Here is a 24,005-nt window from a genome sequence, read left to right on the forward strand (position 1 = left end):
CATGAGATTTTTTTGTGCGTGATTGATTATATGTCGCAGCATATTTAATGTGTAGCCCAAAACAACTCTTCTTTTAGTGTGGCCCAGAGATGCCAGAAGGTTGGACACCCCTGCTATGGTATGAAGGCTTTTAAAATATAGAATCCTTACCTTTTTACTTGCTCTTTGTTTGTCTCTGTGAATATGAGACAAAGAATGCTAACAGTGATCTCTTTAGCATAGCAGTCTTACTCCAACAACTTCATAGTAACTTTCTTCATTCAACAATTAAAAATTTGAAACATGAAGGTATTTTGATACTGTACCATGCTATTTTACAATGTCTTCTCAAATTCTTTCCTCAGAGCACTTTGGAGATAGTTTCTAGGAAGGAGAAGAAATAGTCTCTATATATATCAACAAAAATTAGTAGAGAGAGTTGATGAAGGCCATTAGGAATATCCAGTATCAGACCTGTAATTTGAACTTGAAAGCTCTGCCTCAATTTAAGGTGTGGAGGGAGGAGGACAGAATATCAGAATAACAAGAGACATTTGGACATGAGAGCCATTTTTCTTAATAATGTAACAGTAACATATTAATGGCACAAAATCCTTTTTGATTGCTCTTATATTTCTCTGTGTAATGAATAGATCATATCAAGTAATGATGGACTAGAACAATGGAATGTCTAAGCAGAAAGAACGTTAGGTAATATAATCCAACCTCCTTTTTTACAAGTGACAATACTTAATTTTTTAATGTGTTATATAGCACATTACAAAAAGTTTATAAAATGCTTCCATTAAAGTGAAGTGATTTACATAGCTAGTAAGTGGTGGTAGAGTGAGAGGGAAAACCCAAATCTTTTGTTTTAATTGAACAGATGAAACTCCAAGTGGTTGAGGCATGATCTCTCTCCATTGAGAGCTTAGACTCTGGAGTCAGCACAGCCGGGTTCACTACTTACTTAGACGAGCTGTTTTTGGCAAGTTATGGATCCTCTCTGAGCTTCAGCTTCCCTTCTGTAAAATGGTGGTTTAAAAATTACTACTACTACCAACACCATTCTTACCTTAGAAATTACCTGTTATTCAATATTAGATTTTTAATTTGAGTAGAAATTTCATGTTAGAAAAAACTTACCACTCAAAACATAGCTTTGGGGACTTGATTTTGCTATAAGATACAGCTCTTTCCAGTTAGTTATTATAGCATGAGCTTCATTTTTTTTTTTCAGAGAATAAGTTTGTGTTGGGTAAGTTATAGTTTGAGCTCAAAGTTCTTTCGGAACTTTGTGGATTTTTGTTTTTAATCACCCGAAGCACGGTTGCAGAAGACTTAGAGAAACTGGCATTATCATGTATCGTTGGTGGATACAAATCAGTATAGCCCTGTGAAAGCGTATTTGCATTTGCAGTTTTATGTGTTTTAAAAGATACTGCTGAAGATCCAACAATTTCATTTTTTATTTGCAAAACTAGTATATAAGAATCATTTGTAAGAGTATAAAATAAATATATGCAGTAATGGTTTATAATTGCAAAAGATTGGAAATGGCTGAAGTACCCATCAGCAGATGACTGGTTAACACTAATTCAGATACATGTAACAGTTCAAAAAATGAAGCACTTCATACACTGATGTGGAAAGATCTGCAAGTTATATTACTGAATAAAGATTTAAAAAGTGTATGGTATACTCTGTGGCTACCATCTATTTTAAGACAGGGAGATTATATATTAATATTTGCTTATAGACGTATAAAACCTCTGGAAGGGCACTCAAAACACTGACAGCAAATTTTTAAGGAGAGAAACTAACTAGGTAGCTATGGGACAGAATGGAAAGAAGGTATATACTCTTTTATACATCTTGATTTTTTTAAACGATGTTCATATGTTATTTATTCAAATAGTTTGTATAAATTTTTGGCTTGGCTTGCTTTAGGCATGAGGGTTTCTTACTGAGGTAACCAGTGGCAGTTTTCCCTAACTGTTCTGAGCAGTGCTTAGAGTACATTAAAAAGCCCTTACATGGCCTGAAGGAGTTCATAGGATCTGACCTGTGACTACCTTTCCTATCTAATTTCCGGGCATTCTTCCCCTTGTTCAGTATGCTATGGTCACATTGACCTTTTTGTTCCTTGAATAAGCAGACTCAGGCCTCCTTTCAGGCCTTTGTACCCACTGTTCCTTTTACCTGGGATACTTGCCCACAGATACTTATGTGGCTCTTTTCCTTCATGCAGGTTACTGTTCAGATATTGCCAACTTGGTGAGGCCTTTTTGACCATCTTTTCTGAAACAGCACCCTCAATCATCCTCTGTTTTCTCATCTTGCTTTATTTTTCTTCATAACACCAATAAGCTCCCTGGCATCATGTATTACATATTTCTGTTTATTTGTTTCTTTCTCCCCACCTGTACCCCCATCACACACACACGCGCACACACATGCGAACATATCCATAGAGGCAGGATCTTTGTATTTATTTACTGTATCTGCAGTGCCTAGAAGAGTGCCAAGCACATAGCCCATTATATTGACCTTTCTCTGCTTTTACCGTTTCTCTCCAGCATTTCTTACACCGAAGCAGTGGAGATCTTAAAGCAGGCGTCCCAGAACTTCACCTTCACCCCAGAGGTAGTGTGTGTGTGTGTGTGTGTGTGTGTGTAAATATGTTTTCCTCATCCTTATTTAAAATAATCTTATTTCTCTTATTAGCAGGATTTGCTTATCTGTACATTGGCTTTTTTCAGTGTGTGTTCAACCTTGTTGAAATATTTAAAATGAAATATAATTTTGAAGTAGAATATATCATTTGCTAGAGCATCAACTAAAGGGTTATAAAGAAGTTTCCCAAGTTTAGCAAGATGAAAATCCTTAAAAAGAATGGCAGTCATAGCCTGTTGGTGTAGAGATCAACTCACTCAGTGTTTCCCAAAGTATAGTCTGAGAGGGGCTGACAAGTGACAGGAGGTTAAGTGATCAAGTGAGTTTAAACAACACACTAAACAGGTTTCTTTTTCTGTTGAACTTTATAGTGTTCTAATTTGTGGTCCACTTTGGAAAATACTGAATTATTTGGGTTTTTACTTTAAGCACTCCCTTATTTTATTGGCAAAGATATAGGTCCAGAGAGGTCACGTGATTCATCAGTGACCATGCACATAATGTTGGAGGCAAGTCTCCTCATTCCTGTGCAGTTACTTTCTCCGTATAATTAAGACATTGCCAGACAGGTGGGAGCAGTATGTTAACATTTAGAATGTAGTACCTTTGTCTTCAAACTATTTCTTACATCAGTCCCAACCCCAATTAAGTCAGATCCTCTTATAAGTTATAATAGTGCCCTGTGCTTGTCATATTTGTAATCAGTTAATTTCTTTGTATAATTTTTGTATTTGATGTTTGTTTCATCCTTTGGAAGCTTTATGAAGTCAAGGATTCTATTTTTCTTACCACTGTATCTAATACCTACCATGGTACCTAAGATTTAATAGGCACATTAGTATTTGCTGAATAAATAGATCAACAGTGTTATTAAATATTCATCAGAGAGCATCTGATATATCAGCTGACTCTTATTTTTTAAAAAATCACTGAGAGAAGCCATCTAGCCAAAGATGGACTCAATATTAGAAATATTATCTTTCATCATTTAATTTCCTGAGACTTATAAACAGAAACTGTAGAAGCAGCTCTAGGCAATATTAATAAAAACTATGAGTCTGAAGTCAGTTTTTATACACTGGGGAAGGTGCACTTTGTTTTCCTGAAGATGCTATTCATCTGCTAAACACTGCTCCCTGAGATGAGCGGCAGAGAACATAGTGTTTATCTACTAGTTTTAGCTTTCATCTTTCCAGGCCTTTGGATGTTCTTGCTAACACATACCTCTGTCTAGTTTAGCTGTCTGTGGAACCTCAGCAGACAGCTCCACACATTATTGATCTTCAGGGAGAGAACTGATACAGGTTATTTTGAGGTCCGGCATTGTATATTTCAGCTGTCTTCTCCTTTGATAATCTCTTTTCTCCTCTTCTTGCAGTGGGGTGTCGATCTACACACTGAACATGAAAAGTACCTGGTGAAGCACTGTGGCAACGTACCAGTCTTTGTCATTAATTATCCATTAGCACTCAAGCCGTTCTACATGAGGGATAATGAAGATGGGCCTCAGCACACAGTAAGGAAAGACACTAAATAAATCGGGGTTAATCATCTCAGGGTCTGGGTTTTTCCCTTGACTTAATTTTATCCTTTAGTATACTTTCTTAAATTAAATTCATCACTTTACACCTCTTAAAATGATAAATCTTCTCAAAGGCATCTCTAAATTTTCCTCATTTCTAAGACAGAAGTGTCCTTAGTTTAGCAGATGCAAATGTAGGTATGTTATGTTTTGTTTTGCTTTGCTTTTTATAACTGAGAGGAAGTAGCCTAGAGCACTGTATAGCAAAACCAGGTGTGCTGTCCGGTTAAGTACTGGATGGGAGACTGCAGAGGGGGCAGTGGGCAGAGTGCTGGATGGGAGACTGCAGAGGGGGCAGTGGGCAGAGTGCAGTGGGCAGGAGAAAGGAAGAGCTGGCCCAGCAGAGCTGGAGGCTGTCAGATAGAAACAGTGAGGGGAGGGCACCCCAGGGGATAGAAGCAGCCTGGGCAGATTCTCCTGCCACCTCTCATCAGTCCCTTCTTTCTCTCTCTTCTTCTATCTCTTTCTCTCTCTCCCTGCTCTCTTTAGCCTTTTTTATCCTCTAGTTTTTTTTTCACCCCTAACTTTAGTTGCTTTTTTTTATTCTTCTGGTTTACTTTTTTGTCTCTTCTTTGCTACTTTACAAAATTATCAGTGTATGAAATAAGAATATATCTGACTCTTTATGTACTGAATAGCTATATACTTAATATCATTAATTATAAAAGCCTATGATACAAATATGTTTAGCTCAGAAACAGTTCCAAAACTAAACTTTGCTATTTGGTATTTTCACTTGTCTTTATATAAATACCAGCAGAAAAATGTAGATTAGGACCTGCTAGTAAATAAAACATCCCCATCTCAGGGCATACAAGGTTATCTTTTCACACGTATTTCCTGTTTTCTCTTACAGTATTACTAAAAAGTAGTAGCCAACAATTAGGAGATTCCTGTGAGGCAAGAGTTACCATCTCATCTCTAAGTCCTGAAACACCTTGCCAAGAAACTTAATCTTTCTCCTGTGTTAGAGATGCAAAGACATTAATTGCACATCCCAGGGCTATAAACATAGTGAGGAGTTAGTATTCAAACCTCACTGCCTCTGGCTGTGAAGTCTATGGTTTGTGTGTTTGTTTGTGAGGGAAGGGAGGGAGAAAGAGAAGGAAAGAAATATCAGTGTGCAAGAGATACACTGATCGATTGCCTCTTGCACACACCCCTACTGGGACTGAACCTGAAACCCAGGCATGTGCCCTAACCAGGAATCAAACTGACCATCTTTCACTTTGCAGGATGACGCCCAACCAACTGAGCCACATCGGTCAGGGCTGAAGCTCCTGTTCTTTTCCACTCTCTCTCACTGCCTCAAAATCACAAATACCAAGTTACATTTTAGCCATTGATTTTACTTATTCCTACCTTTCACGCAGCATTATCCAAATCAAATGAGCAACACAATTGATTTATGATTTTCTATTTTTTCTTTCCCTAATAAGCCTCTGGTGTAATTGATTTTGAGAAATGAATTGTCCAACAGGTTGGCAGCAAAAAATAAGAGAGACTAAGGCATAGGTTATACAATCCTAAATAATTCAATATTAAGCTAACATCACAAAACGGAGTGCCATGTATCTCTTGGCCTTTTTATTACTCCACCACATCCCACTCCCACCACCTCCCATCTCCCCACTACCCACCCACACATACCATGTCGTCTTCTCATGTAATTTTCCTAGATTGAGCACTTTTCTTGATTCAGTTTTGTACTTCTTAACCTGCTTAAGGCTTTCCTTCTCTGTAAAGACTTATCCTGTGTTACCCAGTCACCGTGAGCCTCCCTTTTCTAGATTTCTATAGCATTTAAAAAGTTAGTAAAACTGGTAGATTTATGTCTGTTTTTTGTAGCTTCTGCATGAGTTTTGCTTTCTCAAATGAAATTCTTACTTTTTTCAATTTGGCGAATGAGTTTTTAATAACCACCATGGCCTCTACAGCTCATTGCCCCACCTCTCGAACGTGACTTCCACCCGTCACACCACGTTCTAGCAGTGCTTTCTAGAGTCCGTAATAATTGTCATGTCATTGAATCCAGCAGGCTTACTTCACCTCTCTGCATGCAGCACTGTTCTTGACTTTCTTATTCTTATAACTTTCTTCTGCCTTGGCTTCTGTGACATCACATACTCCCAGTTTTCCTCCTTTCTCAGTGGGTTATTCTTTCTTAGTCTCCTCTACAGGTTCATCCTCGTCCACTAATCATTAGACACTGAGGTTCCTCAAGACTCCATCTGAGTTCTTTTCTCTCCATGAGTGATTTCATCTCTATCCACGGTTTACTGTTTCTTTTCAGATAACTCAGAAATTTACATTTCTAATTCAGACTTCTCCCCTGAGCTCTGGACTCATGTTGCTGTTTACATGTCTCAGAAGCATCCCAAACTTAACACCCAAAACCGACCCTAGGATTGCTACTCTTCTCCCGTCCTCCCACCAAGTTTGATCTTTCAGTATTCTCTGTCCATTTCATTGTATGAGCCAGTAACTAATTTTTGAAATATTCATCTCTCTCACTTTCCCTATTCAGTATTTTAAGTTCTGTCATTTTTATACTCCTAAATGTATCTCAAATCTATCCACTTCTCTTCATTTCCACTCTTACCTTTTTAGACTAAGACAGCATCATCTCTTGCCAGAACTATTTCAAGTAGCCTCCTCACTGATCTTCTTTTTTAATATTTTATTTATTTATTTTTTTAGAAAGAGGGGAAGGGAAGGAGAAAGAGGGAGAGAAACAATGTGTGGTTGCCTCTCAAGCTCCCCCTACTGGGGATCCATCCTGCAACCCAGGCATGTGCCCTCACTGGGAATTGAACTGGCAACCCTTTGGTTTGCAGCCCACACTCAGTCCACTGAGCTACACCAGCGAGGAAATCTGACTGATCTTTCTGTACTGTTTTTTTCCTCCTCTGGGTTAGTTCCCCCCATTTCAGCATGAGCTTTTAGAAAATGTAAATCTGATCCTGTTACCTCCCTTCTTAAAACCATTCAGTGGCCTCCCTCTGCTCTTAGGATAAAAGTTAAACTCCTTTACATGGCCTGCAAGCCCAGTGCAGCCTGGCTGTTCCTCCCTCAAGGGAGTCTTTCCCCCACCGAGCACTGTGATGCTTCACTTTGCTCTCTCTGCCACATGCACACAGCCCTTCTTCCATGTCTTCAGACATGCAGCGCATTCTCTCACCACAGCATCTTTGTATATAGTGTTCCCTCAATCTACAGAAATCTTCTTCACTGAAGTAATTTCACTTACTCTCCAGGTCTCTATGCAGTCATCATTTCCCCAAAGAAACCTTCCTCAACCTTCCAGACTGAGTCTGACACCCCTGTTAGACACCGCAGTGGTTCCACGCACAGACTTAATTTTATGTTTATTTGTATGACAATCTTTGCTGACTCTTTCCTCTATGCCAAGCGACTTGAGGACATCTTTTTCACTCATCATTGTGTCCCCAGTGCCTCGCATACTGCCTGGTACATACCAGGCACCTCATATCTATTTAGCGATGGATAGGTGGTGATTGGATGGATGGGTGAATAGAGCCCAGCAGTTTTAGACACAGAGTGGACAAGTAGTGAGTGAGTAACTTGGTTTGCTAAGGAAATTTCTGGGAAGCTAAAGAGCGCTTTTACTCTAAATGTTTTGAGTGATAGCAACATGGCATAAAGGAAAGTCCAGTGGTTTTAAATCAGACACTCTTGGGTTCAAGTCCCAGGTTTGTGTGTTATAAACTATATGACCTTAAATAAACCATCTCATTTCTTTGAGATCTAGTTTCCCAGTCTGTAGAAATAAGATTATAATACTTTCTAGAGTTGTCAGGATTAAATTAGGTAATATATGAAAATACAAAGCACAGTGTTTGAGTGTGTAAATAGCACAATAAATAAATATATGAAGCCCTCTCTCCTTTCATCCTAGATTTTGATAAAGTCTTTACTGTGACAAAGCACAAGAATGTTAAAATATTTGTGTGTGTGTTGCCACATCCTAACATGCTCTTGCATAAGATTCCTTAAAGGCATTTCTCTCATAGACTGTGGTCACGAACATTTCTTAACTTAGAAGGACCTTAGAAGGGTAACTTATTATGCCAAGGCTCTCTGGTGATATCTCACAGCTTGAAACCTGAAGAGATTATAATGGTATTGTAGTATACTTTATAATTTATGCAGTACTCAGAACTTAATTATTGAAATACAATTTATCTAAACTATATATGTTAAACATAGATTATAACATTGATTCATTAGCTACCTAAATTTCTTTTATTTTAATTATTTTTATTGATTATGCTGTTACAGTTGTCCCAGTTTTTCCCCTTTTATCCCCCTCCACCCAGCAACCCCCATTCCCTCAGGCAGTCCCCCCACCATTGTTCATGCCCATGGGTCATGTGTATAAGTTCCTTGGCTACTCCATTTCCTATACTGTACTGTACATCCCCATGGCTATTCTGTAACTACCTACTTGTACTTCTTACTCCCCTCACTCATTCCCCAGCATCCCTCTCCCATCTGGCAACCATCAAAACACTCTCTATATCCATGATTCTGTCTCTGTTATTCTGTTTGCTTAGTTTGTTTTTTAGATTCAATCATTGATAGATATGTATTTATTGTCATTTTATTGTTCATAGTTTTGATCTTTTTCTTAAATAAGTCCCTTAACATTTCACATAATAATGGTTTGGTGATAATGAGGACCATCATCACCAGTTTGTTCTTGTTGGGAAAGCACTTTATTGGCCCTTCAATTCTGAATGATACCTTTATTGGGTAGAGCAATCTTGGCTGTAGGTCCCTGCTTTTTATAACTTTGAATATTTCTTGACAGTCCCTTCTAGCGTGCAAAGTTTCTTTTAGAAATCAGCTAACAGTCTTATTGGAACACCTCTGTAGGTAACTAACTGTGTTTCTCTTGCCGCATTTAAGATTCTTTCTGTATCTTCAACTTTTGTCATTTTCATTATGATGTGTCTTGCATCCATCTCGTTTGGGACTCTCTGTGTTTCTTGGACTTGCATGTCTATTTCCTTCACCAAATTAGGGACATTTTCTTTAATTATTTTTTCAAATAGATTGCCAATTTCTTGCTCTTCTCCTTCTGGCACCCCTGTGATACAAATGTTGGATCACTTGAAGTTGTTCTACAGGCTGCTTACACTGTCCTCAGTTTTTTTTTTTATTATTCTTTTTTCTTTTTGCTGTTCTAATTGGTTTTGTGCTTCCTTATGTTCCAAATCATTGATTTGATTCTCAGCTTCATCCACTCTACTGTCGTTTCCCTGTAAATTGTTACTTATTTAAATTAGTGTATCCCTCCTTTCTGACTGGATCTTTTTTATGCAGTTGAAGTCCTCAGTTCTTTGAGCATCCTTATAACCAGTGTTTTAAATCCTGCTTCTGACAGATTGCTTGTTTCCATTTTGTTTCGTTCTTTTTCTGGAGTTTTGATCTCTTCTTTCATTTGAGCTATGTTTCTTTGTCTCTGCAATTTGGCAGCTTCCCTGTGTTTGTTTCTGTGTAGTAAATAGAGCTGCTATGACTCCCTGTCTTGGTAGTGTGGCCTAATGTAGTTGGTGTCCTGTGGGTACCAATGGAACAGCCTCCCCTATCTGGGTACTCAAGGTGTGCCCTCATGTGGGCTGAGTACACCCTCTTGTAGTTGAGCCTTATTTGCTGTTGGCAGCTCAGTGGGAGGGATTTACCCAAGCTAGTCAGCTTCACGGACTGGCTGTGACCAGTGACCATCAACCTCCACCCTCTGGAGGATCAGCTGTGCAGGGGCAGGGTGGTGGTGCTCTGATGTGGTTTGTAGTTGTTCACTGAGTGTGCAGGCTATGGGATTTCCCTGGTGGCACAGGCCAATGTCAGCCCCGATCTGTATCCTCCCTGGGACCACCCTACATGAGCTATAAAGCATCTGAAATGGCTGCTACTTGTACTGGGCTTGGAGATTCCCAGGCAAAGCCAATCTGTGAATCTAGGCTGGCTGCTGCTAGTGCCAGGGCCTGAGGCTACTTAGCAAGAGGAGCTGGGGGCTCACTGAGGTCAGCTGTTGCTTGTTTGAGAGGATTTAGGACGTTGTGAAGCAGGAGCCAAGACCAGCCTTTCATGTGCAAAAGTCTGTTAACAGCTTGGGTGGGCCCTGAAGTTGGGTGGGACAGAGTCTCAGGGGATCTCCAAGGCAGGGCAGACAGTGTCAGCCAGGTTGATGAATTCCCAGATGTGGCACTGGCCTGCCAGCTCTTTAGCTCTGTGGGGGAAGGCTCAGAAAGAGACAGTGGCCTCTCCCTACCTTTCTGTCTGAAAGAAAACTGTCCTCCAATTCTTGCTTTGATCCCAGACACTTCATTTCCTCCCCATCTGTCACTGGTGCCTTTCAAGCTGCCACACTGTGGAGCTCAGAGAGAGTGAATATGAGTAAGTCCATTTGTGGGTTCTTTAAGGAGAACTGCTTGGAACTCTAGAAGTTTCTTCTGCTGACTCAGTTCCCACGGGTTTTTGCAGTCAGAAGCTACAGGGACTTATCTTCCTGGCATTGGAACCCTGGGCTGAGTGTCCTAGTATGGGGCAGGAACTACTCTCTCCCAAGATATCTCTCACAAATTTTTGTCCACCACACATAGATATGGTACCAGCCTGTTCTGCTTCTCCGTCCCTCCTACCAGTCTGGATGGATGTGGTTTCTTACTGTAGTTGTCAGACTTCCATTCAGCTTGATTTCTGACAGTTCTGAGTGATGGTTGTTCTATATTTTAGTTGTAGTTTTGATGTGGTTGTGCAAGGAGGTGAGCTGTGTTTACCTATTCTGTCAACTTCCAAGTCTGCCTTCAGAGATCTAGAATTTTTTTCAACCCACTTGTATAAGGTGCCTGCTTTCACCCCTCAGTAGTGAATGAACAGGCTTTGGGCCAGATAACTAAATTCTGTGCTTCTTTTGTAGGGCTATAATAACAGGTTGTGGGTAGGGTTAGAAAAGTTTCTGCAGTGGGTATGATGCAATCTAAAAAATTACAACAGGTCGTGTTTCACAGGTTCCCTGTCTAGGGAATCAAAAGACAAGGGTGGAGAAATGTTTAACTGACACTTGTAAGTTTGGCCACAGGTAATAAATAGTAAAATGGTATCTTTTTACAGTGATAATTTCTTTTTCTTTCTCTCCTCACCCTCTTCAAAACATACACACTCACACAGAGAAGGTATGCACTATGTTATAATGAAAAGCACACTGGACTAAAAGTTAGTAGTGCTGAGTTTGAAATTCTGCTCTTACTACTTAGCTGTATGACCTTAGGCAAGTCTGTACAATCTGATTCCCAATTTATCCCTCCATGAAACCAGGGAATTTGATTAGGTGACCTCCAAGGTGTACTAATCAGCTCTAAGATTCTCTAATTTCAGGTAGCCTAAGTTTTCCCTCAATCGGATATATAAAAATAACTTGTAAACTATCAAACATATTTGATCATTTGAAGGGAAGAAATCTTGGGCCTAAATGAAATGAATCCAAGCAAGTATGCAAAATGCCACATGCCCCCGAATCTGGGTCTCTGAATAAGTCCCCCCCAGAGCAGGTTGCAAATATTTAGCTAGGGAAATGGCTTCACAGAAAAGAATATCCATTCATTCCAACTGTGTGTGATTAGGAAGAAGTGACTGTCCAACAGTTCTGATGAGATGCCAAGAATACCAGATAATGTTCTCACTTTTTATTTTTTATTTTTTCCTTTTTTATTATCATTTTTATTGTATTTTCCATTACCATTTATTCATCTTATACCCTCTTTCCCGACGCCCACTCCCCTCCCCTTCTCAATCACTGACCGTTTGTTGTTCATATCCATGAATTCTTTCTCATTTATTCTTTTTTACTCAGTCCCTTTGTCACAGGTGGGCACAGGTAACCAGGTTCTTGGTGGTCGGGGCAAAGAATTGAACCGAACACCCAGAGTTTATATAAGTGAACATGGGAGCGGGCCAACTCCAAGCAGAGATTGACCTCATGGGCTGGAGGAACTCTATTCTTATAGGGCAGATCCTTCCTGGCTAGTTTTGGTGGGCTTTTACTGCGCATGTACAAGTAGTTGTATTACTTTAAAGCTACTGCACATGTGGTCTCCCATGATTTTCCCTGATTGGCCGCCAGGGAAGAGGGTCCCACAATGCTACTGAATTGACCCCTCTTTCTCCTGGGGTCCCCTTGTACTAGGTTCACCTTTTCCTTCACCAGAGAATTATAGCTCTCCGTGTTAGGGATTGGTGAAAAGGAAAGGAATTATTTATTCAAGTTATACAGCCTTAAGAGTAATGACTTAATGTCTTCGTCAAAATCCCAAAGTCCCTTAAAACACCCACAAACACACACAGTCCTTCCTTCCCCCTTTGCCCAGTCTGGGGTACCGTATCCCAGGGAAAAAAATAGAAGTCCATGGCTCAGGCAGTTCCCGGTTCTTCCCAGTAATCCATGCTCGGCTGGTAGGCCTCCCTCGGTTCTCAGTACCATCGGCTGTGTTGCTGGGATCTCCAGCTAAAGCCACGTGGTGATTCTCTTCTGAAGCTGTATGGTGATTCTTTGCTTAAGCTGCGTGGTGGTTCTCTGCTAAAGCAGTGTGGTGATTCTTCTCATGACTGCGGGGGTCCCCCTACTCTGGCCAAAGCACGTGGTTCTCCTCACTGCCACAGCCACAGCCACATGGTCCCTCTCCTTACATGGCTGCAGGACTCTCCACTCAGCCAAAACCGCATGGTTCTCTCCTCAATGGCCGTCAAGTCTGGGTTTAAATATCCTTCCAGCTTTACTGGGCTCCATTGTGAGTCTGCACAGGGGTGGCCCCATGTTGTGGAGCCAGTCATCTCCAAGCTCTCACGCAGGCACTATAACTAGGGGGAGTTGCTTCCCAGTTACATCTTGGGGGGAAGTTCCTGCCATCCCCCTTGCTCAGAACATGGCCACAGCTATTTAACATATCTATGCAACCAGTTAAAGGTTATAGATGTGCTAAACGACCAGGCCAGAGGTTAGCTGCAAAGCTGTTGTTATGCAAAATAGCTCTCAATGGTCTCTCTGCATGTTCCATTCCCCCAACTCACACCTGTGGTGGAGGGTGAGGACATCCTATATATCTTTCTAATATTTCCTGGGCACCTTGAGTTCTGGACCCCATTACAAATCCTTCTTTCGGGGGCTCCCTGGCTGCACCCTCCTATACCTTCATCCCCCCAAATTCGCCCCCCCCCAGAGCTGTCATCCCGCTCTCTGTGAGTCTGTCTTTATTTTGCTTTTTCAGTTTGTTCATTAGATTCCACATATGATGAAATCATATAGTAATTTTTTTTATCCTCAACCTAGGACATTTGTTCATTGCTTTTAGGGAGAGAGAAAGGAGGGAGAGAGAAATACCAGTATGAGAGACAAACACCAATCTGTTGCCTCCTGAACACATCCAGACTATGGATGGTGTGCACATGGACTGGGGATTGAACCTGCAACCCAGGCATGCACCCAGCCCAGAATCAAACCCACAACCTTTTGGTTATGGAAAACACTCCAACCAACTGAGCCACACCAGCCACAGTTGTTCTCTTTTTTCAAATCATTTCAATATTACTTAACAAATTATGAAAATCTAAGCTTTAGTGGGTATTCAGTAAAGTACCTATTGTAATCAACTTGGAAGGAAGAATACTCAGTCAGGGGGTATCTAATGAATTTCTCTGGGATGGAGCTAGTTGATCAACCTGCATCAAAATAGCATGAACCTCAAATCGGCAGAAACTGTGATGAAGGGAACTGCCAGTTTCTCCCATGTCTAGAACTAATGGCTGTTCTGGGATACCATGTCAAAGTTCAAAGTGTACATTTCAGTCCATCTAAAGTGCTCTCAGACTAACCACTGTACTAGCCAGATTCCACTTTCAGTAGCTGCTACATGCATCTGCGTCTTTACACTGTCACATGGAAGGTTCTCTTTTTTAGCTGTGTGCCTCCTTGTTTTTAGGGGCAAAATACAGTCTGTGTCAGCAGTTAGAGAAAAAGCTCATAGAGGCTAAAACCACAAACATGTTTCCTTTGGTTTGTGGAACATTCGTCTTTTGATAATAGTATGTAACATTGCTCCATTGTTGGTAGTGGTCTATGAGATGACTATGAGAATAAGGAGGTGTTCAATTTGTGTTTTTCATCAGTATTTAAAAATACTAAGATAGGTAGGAAGAGAGGTATCAGAGGAAGGAACATTAAACTTTTTTTCCCCTGTCTTTGAACTTAGCGTGGAAAAAAGGTAATGTATTAAAGGACTTGTTCCTATCTAGTCTGCTTGTTTTTTAATTTGAAGCCTTTTTTTTTTATTTCAAGGTCTGAATTTTATTTTCATTACATTGATTGGAATCAAATAATAGGAGTCAAAAGGGAGTGTCATAAATAGAGACCAGGACTTGTTCAGCTTGAATACCAACACAGACTATTTCTAGACAGCTTGCCACTGCAGCTGCGTGACTAAGGAAAGATCGAAGCTCATACACAGTGGAGGAAGATGTGCCAGGCGCATTCTGGCCTAGAAGATGGAACCAGAGAGGAATGAGTTTTGTTTAAGACTAGGGAAATGAGCAGAGTGTAGTAAAATTATTTTTAGCCTTTATCATTATCTGTGTAGGAGAGTGAACAGACAGCAGAACTAAAGTTCTGTTACGGAACAGAAAGAGTTTGTTTAACTGTCACTAGCAGAGCCTAACACTAAAGAATTGCAGTGGAGAAATAATCAGTATTTTATTATGAGTGGTGCCATCCAGAAGAACAGGAAGCTAATGCTCAAAAGCCTGAATTTCATGATGGCAATGTAGGGTTACAGATAATATAGGACAAAATCACAAAACAGTAGGTTGAGAATTTGAGATTGTGCTGGGAGCTAATTGATCAGAGGTGAGGTAAGAGTAGTGGATCATTTCTTCAGCCTTGAGGACAGCTTTGAGGTCTTTTCTGGCATCCCTCTGTCCTATCTTAAGGGAAAGTAACCAGGAGATCATCCCACCTTAGGGCTCAGGAACTGAACCATAACTTAGGTCAAGATATTGGCTTTGGCCTTGTCAGGTAACTAGTTGGTTAGATTATTGTCCCATTACACCAGGGTTGCAGGTGAGGGCACATACAGGAATAACCAATGAATGCATAAATCAATGTTTCTCTCTCTCAAAATCAATTAAAAAACAAAACGAAACAAAACGATGTTATCTTTAGCCTGCCAGAGGTCTAGACCATTTGATCATTAGTCAGGTCCAGGCTACTGTCTTCTGGGGTTGCTGATGGGGGTGGAGGGCAAGAGAGGAGGCTGGGTCTCTGAGGGTGGGAGAGATGATTTCTAGAGCCAGGATTCAAAGCTATATTTCATCAAAGTCCTAGGAACACTCAGTTTCACTTCCACTTACTTCAAGTCTTCTAAAGCTGCACATGAACAATGGGGATTTTAGTTACAGAAGTGATCAAATATGGTCAACTTTAAAAGGACATTTCACTATGCAGCCAATGAATTTTCACTTTCCTGAATCCAGGGCAGGATTGCTCCATCCTGGCCCTTTAAGCAGCCTTAGTCTCTGGAACCCACACTCCTGCCAGCACATGAAGGTACATTGTAATCCCCTGCCAGTGTTCCAGACAGCTCGCCCTTTCCCAGCCTGTCTGCACTCTAACTGCTCACTGCCTGTCACCTGGCCAACACGCAACCAAGTTGTTCTCATTCTTCTCAAGAAAGTTGCGTGACTCCCTCTAAATTTTACATTTTTGTGCACCCTCACATGATAGTTTATATTCTATCTGGATATCCCTTTTACCTTCACTAGAACTCTGGAGAAACAGGTAGTTTCTGTAGAAATTAACCCAGTATTTACCAGGGGGGAGACACAGATAGGATAGTCTTACCTGGAATGGAAATTGAGGAGATTGTTCTAGTGATCTTTAGGGAATGCAGTAGTTTTTATATCAGAAGAAACTGCAGGTCTGAGTATACACAACGTAGATGTCTTTATTTGTAGTTAAAAATACTTTACTACATTCTAGCTTTCCAGAAAGTGCAAAATCTCTAGATAGATTGGAGGGCATCATTATTAAAAAAGAAAAAGCAGGAAGTGTAAGAATCTGACATTGTTGAAGGGAAAGTAAACCTAAAGTAAAAGAGAAGATTATGTGGGGGAAGAGAAGAGAATGAAACCTTTGTGGGCCTTGCTTCAGAAAGAGATAAATTTGCCCTTTACAAAAAAGAAATAGTACCCTTTGGTCATGGAATATTTATGAGACATTGTAAAGGAATGTCTTCCTCAAAAGAAACAGATCTTTTAAGAGGAGAGGCAATTTTATTTGCTAAGTCAAGAAAACATTCAGGAAATTCAGCCACCTGAGAATTTTCAAACCATTTAGACAAAGAAAGGACATAGATAACATGTGTGTTCTTTCTTCTTATTACATAATTAATAGTGATGCAGGACTTTATCTAGGTGTCTTCTAAAATTTTTATTCAAATGCTAAGAAGTTCTCTTCTACTGATAAGCACCTCTCCCAGAGTACAGAGGAAGAAAATAGGGGGAGTACTCGTCCGACCCTAATTCTAATTAATAGTGAGGAATTGGTGGAGTGGAAAGGGAAGAGTCAAGGTAGGTTGGGGGTGGGGGGGCAGACAACATGGTGAACTGTTTTATGATACGTCAGGAATTTTCAACCTTTCTCATGTCATGGCATGCATAAACTAATTACTGAAATTTTACAGCACACCAAAAAATATATATTTTGCTAATCTGACCAAAAAATAGGTATAATGTTTATTCATTCACACTGGATGGCAATTGTTGTATTGGCCATTGTCAGTTTTTTTTTATTTGGCCATTGTAAGTTTTATAAGGGAAAAGAGGCCAGTGCCCCTGACTAAATAGCCAGGTATTGCATGTTTTAACAATTCTTGCAGCACACTGGTTGAAAATCACTGTGATACGTAAATAGTTGCCACTTGCTACTCCCTTGGGGAACTGCCTGCTTCATTGACATGAGCATAACAACTTGCATGTGACTTGCTTTGGCCAAAGACTTTTAAGAAAACATGACCCACATACCTTACTTCTGGACAAATGCTCTTTTTTTCCATCTGACACGAGATCAGCAATACCTCAGAAAGCAGCTTTTTAATTAGCTTCAAACCAGGACATGCAGCACAAGTTTTTAAAAACCAATTCATTGTTTTAAAGCTGTGGTACTCAATCAGGGGTTATACTGTTCCCCCCTCAGACCTTCCCAGAAGATAGTTCTGGTTGTCACAGCTGGGTGTGCAGGTGACATCTGTGGGTAGAGGCCATGTATGCTGCTAAATAGCTCACAAGGCACAGGACAGGCCTTCAAAACAAAGAATTACCTGGCCAAAAATGTCACTAAAGGCTAAGATTAAGAAAGCCCTGTTGTAAGCTTCCGGGTTTATTTATTAATACAGCATAACTTAACCTATCCTGACTAATATAGCAAATACCTCACTAATTTCATAATAACCAATGTGGAAATAGTTGGGTTTAACTGATGTGAGGTACCTTGGTTATTAGGAAGACAGATTTGAAAGAAATCCAGGAAAAAAATGTAGATATCATACTATGCTATATGATTTTGAAGGTGACTCAAAAGTTTCAGAAATTTCCAGTTCCACAGCTATTACTATACAGTTGCAAATATTCCAGATAAACAAAAACCAGACAGAAAGACCAAAAACCAATGTGGTTGCTTGTTGAGTTTTCCAGTGAACTCAAATATTAAAATAAAGGAGTTTTGTAATCAAAGATAAATATGTCTTTTGCACTCCTCTAAAAATAGCATTAGAAAAGTTAAGTTCCAAAGTTGGCATAACTTGAACCTGCAAAAACTGCTAAGATCCCAAGAGATTTTTGCTTGTTTTAGTTGTATTAGAAGCTAGACCAAGCAAGAAATGGATCTCTTGTTTGACACTTACGAACTAATAGAGAAAGCAGAACAGCTCATCAAGGGTAGCCTCAGTCCCTCACCACCAGCCACCAGCCTCCAGCCTCAGCTGGACTACCTGACTCCTGTTCTTCCATGATAACGAACTCTGCAGCACCCTTGTCTGAAGCAGTGGGCCTTTTTAGCTCTGCCTCTGAAAGCTTCGCATGTACTTAGAGTATCAGAAGCAGTTACTGCCCTCCTTAGTGGCTAGAAATCGTCCCACCTTTGAAACCTTGGAAATAAGTGACAGATTTTAGATATACCTATCTCTTCTTAGCATTCAGAGCTACACAAGGATGGAATGCTGTTTTAGAGGCAGTGATTCCCAGGCTTTAAATGTTTTCAAGCAAAAGCCAGTAAGCCACTGGGTTGTCGATTCTCTTCTAACCCTGATTCCCTATAATTCTAAGTTTAAAAGTCTGGATTGAAGTTAAGAATAAATATTTGGCCCTGACCAGTGTGGCTCAGTTGGTTGGGCATCATCCCTCAAAGCAAAAGGTCACCAGTTCAATTCCTTGTCAGGGCACAGGCCTGGGTTGTGGGTTCTGTCCCCATTTGGGCTGTGTACAGGAGGCAACTGGCTGATGTTTCTCTCTCACATTGATGTTTCTCTCCCTGTCTTTCTCCCTCCCTTCCCCTCTCTCTAAAGATAAAAAATAAAATCTTTTATAAAAAAAAACAAATGTTTAATTATGTGCCTTAGCTCCTAGCATATTTTAGCCATATCTAAATACAAGATACTAGGAGATAAAGAAGCTGGTCAATCTGTAGCCATAAAACTCCCCTGAACCTTCTCCTTTCTCTAAGAATAGAAAGGGTAACTGCAGAGTCCTGATTGGAGTCCAGCTCTATTATATAGCCCATGAGAATTTCCTCATCACATTAGTAAACCTCTCTTGGCCATCCATCCAAAGCTGTTTGTTTCATTTCCTACGATCAGGTCTGAATCACCAAATCCACATTCTAAAACACCTGCCTGTTCATTGTAGGCCCACCAAGTTCGTAGGATTACTGAGATGTGGTCAACAAGTCATGCCAGCATGACAGAGACCTGTTGTACACTTTCTTCTCACCAGCTTAGCGAGTGGTAGCAGACTTGGTAAAAGTCGGAACCACTAGCGAATTTCTGTTCTCGCTCACTCTGATTCAGCTGAGTGATGAAAATCATGCCTAATGTTTTCTTTTTTAATGATAGTAATGAGAATGAGGTATATAGCATTTGGAGCACATTCTTGGATTGTAATATTCTTTATTAACCTCAGTTATTTATATAAAGTATATCTCAATCAACAGTTCTGAAATCAAAACAAGGGAATAACAATAGTAAATTAAGGTAAAGTTTAAGAAATAGCTTATAATATCATGTGGCATTTTAAACTTAAAATGTGTTTTACAGATTCCTAATTTTACATCTGTTATATTAAATATTTCTTAGTTTTGTGCCATCATATATTTCATTTTACAAATGTCTGTCTACCTGCCCCCCAAAAGAATTGTCAAGTCACAAGATAATACAGATAGCAAGTAAACAGTCTTAAAAATGAAGTACTACTAGTAGTTAAAGAAATACAAAGTAAATTATCAAGTTACCATTTTTCCTATTAAAAGTTTATTGTTTTTATTACAAAAGTGTAATAGTGTCTTTATTATAGAAAATAAGGAAATGCAAATAAGAGAAAAGATGTCACTGTGGCAATTAACATCTTATGGTATGGTTGTCATTGCTTTTCCTATTCATGTCTAAAATTTATCTGAGTCTCCTATTGATGTACATTTGAATTTCTTGTTATAAGTAATGCTGCAATAAACATCCTGTATGATAACCCTATTCTTGTACCTCTGATTATTTTATTAAGCCTAGTTCCTAGAACTGCTATTGCTGAGTCAAAGCATATTGCATTTTTAAGGCTTTTGATTATTTTTTACCAAGTTGCTGACCAGAAAGTTTATATCAAATGTCTGAGAGTATTGATGTATGCATTCTCTAGCCCATGTTGTTTGTGTTGTCTTTTATCTTCACCACTTTGATAACTCCAAAATGGTGTCTTATTGTTTTGATATTACTTCTTTGATGATAATCAGAACAAACTTGACATGTCTCAACAAATACTACAAATTAAAGAAATATCTTCATTGTTACATTATTTATAAGAGAAAACAAACACACATATACCCTTAAATGGTCAACAAAAGGAAAGCAGTTAAATAAAAACTATGATACTCCTCAACAGTAAACTGTTCAGCTGTTAAAACATTAAATGTGCAAAGTACTTTAACTAAATAGGAAAAATATTCATTCTGTATTAGTAAGACATTAGAATGGTAAACTTTTATGTGTAAGTTTATCTCTATGATACTCTTTAAATATATAAGGAAAAGAACCTGAAGCCAAAATATAATTGCCTCTGCATGATGGTAATTAATTTTTAATATTTTCTTTTTTTAAGATTTTATGTACTTAGTTTTTAGAGAGGGGAAGGGAGGAAGAAAGAAAGGGAGAGAAACATTGATGTGAGAGAGAAACATCGATCGGCTGCCTCTCACACATGCCCCAAGTGGGGATCAGGCCAGCAACCCAGGCCTTGTGCCCTGACAGAATATGGAACAAGCCACCTTTCATTTTGCCCAGGTCCATGATTTTTAATATTTTCTACATTTTTATAATTAACATTTATATCACATTTTGTGAAGAAAACACATTTGAAGGAAACTGTCCACCTGCAATTCATGTAGCATGTATTCTAAAGATAATATTAAACATTTGATATTAAAACGGAACATGAACAAAACAGAAGTAAGATTCTGGTAAGCAGTTAATCAGCTAGTTGTCAAAATGTGAAAAGTTTCACATGCTTGAGAATCTGACAGTGGTTGAATCCCCTGAAAATGTAATGTGTATTTTTTTTTCCTTTTTAGGTTGCAGCTGTTGATCTTCTGGTTCCTGGAGTTGGAGAGCTCTTTGGAGGAAGCCTCAGAGAGGAACGGTACCATTTCTTAGAGCAGCGACTGGCCAGGTATTGGTCAGACCTAAAAGAAACAAAATTCAGAAACTGGGGATAGAGACCTCAAAGGCAGTCATGACAGAGTAACAGAGAACAGTTCGAGCCTCAACAGCTGAAACTCAGATTCTGAGTGATCTTGACCAAGTTGTTACTCGACTTTTCTCAGCTTCCCTTTCTTAAAGAATGAAACTCTTATGTGAAACAAGGCCAAAGTAAAAGTTGCCCAGTATTTGTATGTGTCTCTTCCTATGAAAATGGTTTTTTAAAAAGTTAATGATATAAGGGGAAGGGAGATTTTCCTTTAAAGCTTGTCCTTCATTTTTATTTTTCTCTTCTCTCTGTTCTTTTTTATTTACTCTAAATTATGACTCTTATAGGGACATAAAGAAAGATAGATTCTGAGCCAGAGAAAGGATAAAGATGGAAAGAGAAAGATACTAAAAATATCTGCTAAGCTCACATTTAGGAGAAGCAGTTTTCCCTTCCTCGGGTTTTCTACATTGTGTAAGGGTCTTAATTTAGCTATTTGAATAACTTATTTTAACTTGCTGTTTGAGACATGGGAAATGAATCTGTAAACACACAGAAAGTGTTCTGGAGAAGAGCAGCAGGGCATCGTGTTTCTAATTGAACTACCACTCCTATACATGATGGCCTGCCAACTCACCGCAGTGACTTCCTACACCAACCAAGGCTATAAACCCCCGCTTTCTGCGGCTTCCACTTTTGCTGTGCCGGACTTTTAAAAAAAGGCTCTCCCATGCTGAAGGCGTAATCTTTTTCTCCAGATAATACTGGGTTTCATAGTAACCTGGAAAAGCCATAAAAACGTTTGAAAATATCCTGCTAAATTAGCCATTTGTAAAGGCCTTCTTTTCCTAAGGGAGAAATGCTTTAAAAGTTGATGTTTTCCAAGGTCCAAACCTATAAATCTGTTGGGTAACTTGGTTTTGTAATCTTAATTATTTGAACTGCTCTATTTGGTTAGGGTCCAGAAGAAAGGGGATGAATATGTTCCGGGAGGACTCTTTTTTTTTTATCAGAGTACCAACTCCTTACTATAACAATAATGTTAGAAAGTCCTGGGAAAATCACAGAATTGAAGTAAAGGTCAAACTCCTTAGATGGAAAGAATTTAAAGATTCTCTGGGTCTTTTTTAAGCACAATAAAAATCACACATGGCAAGAAACCTCATCTGTTGAAAGATTAATTGGTCTGTTTTCTTTGCTTGCTTCCTTCCTTCAGGAAACTTGCTTCATGACATTAAATGTTTTCCTAATATCTGATAATATCCAAATGTATCTTTCCTAATGAAATGGATATGTTTTCCTCTCTCACAGAGCTGCCTGTGACTTCTGTTTACGCGTTCTGTATTTTTGTAATATTTGAGTTTTTCATCATCCTGATCCTTTCAGACACACTGTGATCTCAAACACTTTTTTAAAGAACTAAAATTACTTTTAATGAGTACTAAGAGCTTAAGACTTTAACACTTAATTGGGAAAAATCAATTGGCAATTATACTAATACTAGGAAGGTAGCTTCGGAACCCGTATTACCAGTTTAATGTACAGAGTGTCAGGTGTGTCTCTGCCCCTCGTTTGTGTGTGCCTCGAAGCAACCTCAGGTAGCAGGAGCAGCGCTTTCCTTCCGTCACAGAACAATGTATGCCTGTCAAATGAACTCCTCCTCCTGGTCCCTGGACCATACTTTCCTTCTGTAGCATTTATCGACTATACCACTTACTTGGTAATACCTGGGACTATTGTTTAACTAACCTTTCTTACCATATAGTAAAGATTCACCTCCTCAACTAAATGGCATGGGATTTGAGAGCACAACCTTTGGTGTGTACTTCTGTGTAACAACCATACAACCCAGAACAAATGTTTGGTGGTTAGTATATTTATTTATCTTTCTGACATTCTCTGAGAGAATTTTTTTTATTCCTTTTACAGCTCAGGACTGACGGAAGCCTACCAATGGTAAGAATGAGGCCTCTGAAGATTGTTATTCTAGCTGTTGGTCTGAGCATTATACAGTTTTGCTTTTTATCCCAAGGCACTACGAAAGAGTGTTAAAACCAATGAACTAATTCTCACAAGATTGTTTATTCCTTCTGAGTCCTTGAAAAATAGTAATGATAATGGCTGCTATTTGTTTATTACTTACTGTGTTCTAAATAACTATTAAAATTTTGATATATACTATCTCATGTAATCTGCATAACACCCTGTGAGTTAGGTACTATTCTTATTCCCTTTGTATTGCCTGCAGACCTGAGGTCTAGAGATGTTAACTAACTTAACTAAGAACACACAATTAGAAGACAGAGCTGGGACTTTGTTCCTAACTATTATGCTTCATTTTCTCCATGTGTGAAATTAGAGGCTTGAACTAAGTGATCTTCACCAACTGTAGGAATCTAAGCTGCTCCGAAAGCATCACCTGTCTGCATTCATACATTTACTTCTCCAAAGTCATTCTGGTTTTCTTTCATCAGACCCTTTCTTCAAATAATTTTCAATACTTTTCAATATATGCAAATTTTAATTTATATTTGGGTTATAGCACTCCTGTGGGATCTTGGCATAATAATATCAACAATATTATTAATTCTTCACCTGCCCTCAAGTGAAGGAAGGGTCAAATTACACACTCACTTTTTGGTAATAAAGGAACAAGATTTCAGAAGTGCAGAAAGCCTAAAATTGGGTTCAGGTATTGGGCCTTGAATATCTTTGTTTTCTTGTTTAACCAGTAATGATTTTAGGCATGTTT

At 39.2% G+C, this 24,005-nt stretch overlaps 1 protein-coding gene across 2 annotated transcripts in view; it reads left to right on the top strand.

Moving 5' to 3' along the window:
• Positions 1-24,005, top strand: part of NARS2 (asparaginyl-tRNA synthetase 2, mitochondrial) — a 115,258-nt gene that overhangs the window by 86,468 nt on the left and 4,785 nt on the right. For both annotated transcript variants that reach the window (XM_028516662.2, XM_036028754.1), the window contains 4 exons: positions 2,559-2,625; positions 4,034-4,171; positions 21,138-21,235; positions 23,183-23,209. In XM_028516662.2, coding sequence (XP_028372463.1) covers positions 2,559-2,625; positions 4,034-4,171; positions 21,138-21,235; positions 23,183-23,209 — 330 coding nt within the window. The remainder of the gene's footprint in view (positions 1-2,558; positions 2,626-4,033; positions 4,172-21,137; positions 21,236-23,182; positions 23,210-24,005) is intronic.

Source organism: Phyllostomus discolor, chromosome 6, assembly GCF_004126475.2.
Source record: "Phyllostomus discolor isolate MPI-MPIP mPhyDis1 chromosome 6, mPhyDis1.pri.v3, whole genome shotgun sequence".
NCBI lineage: Eukaryota > Metazoa > Chordata > Mammalia > Chiroptera > Phyllostomidae > Phyllostomus > Phyllostomus discolor.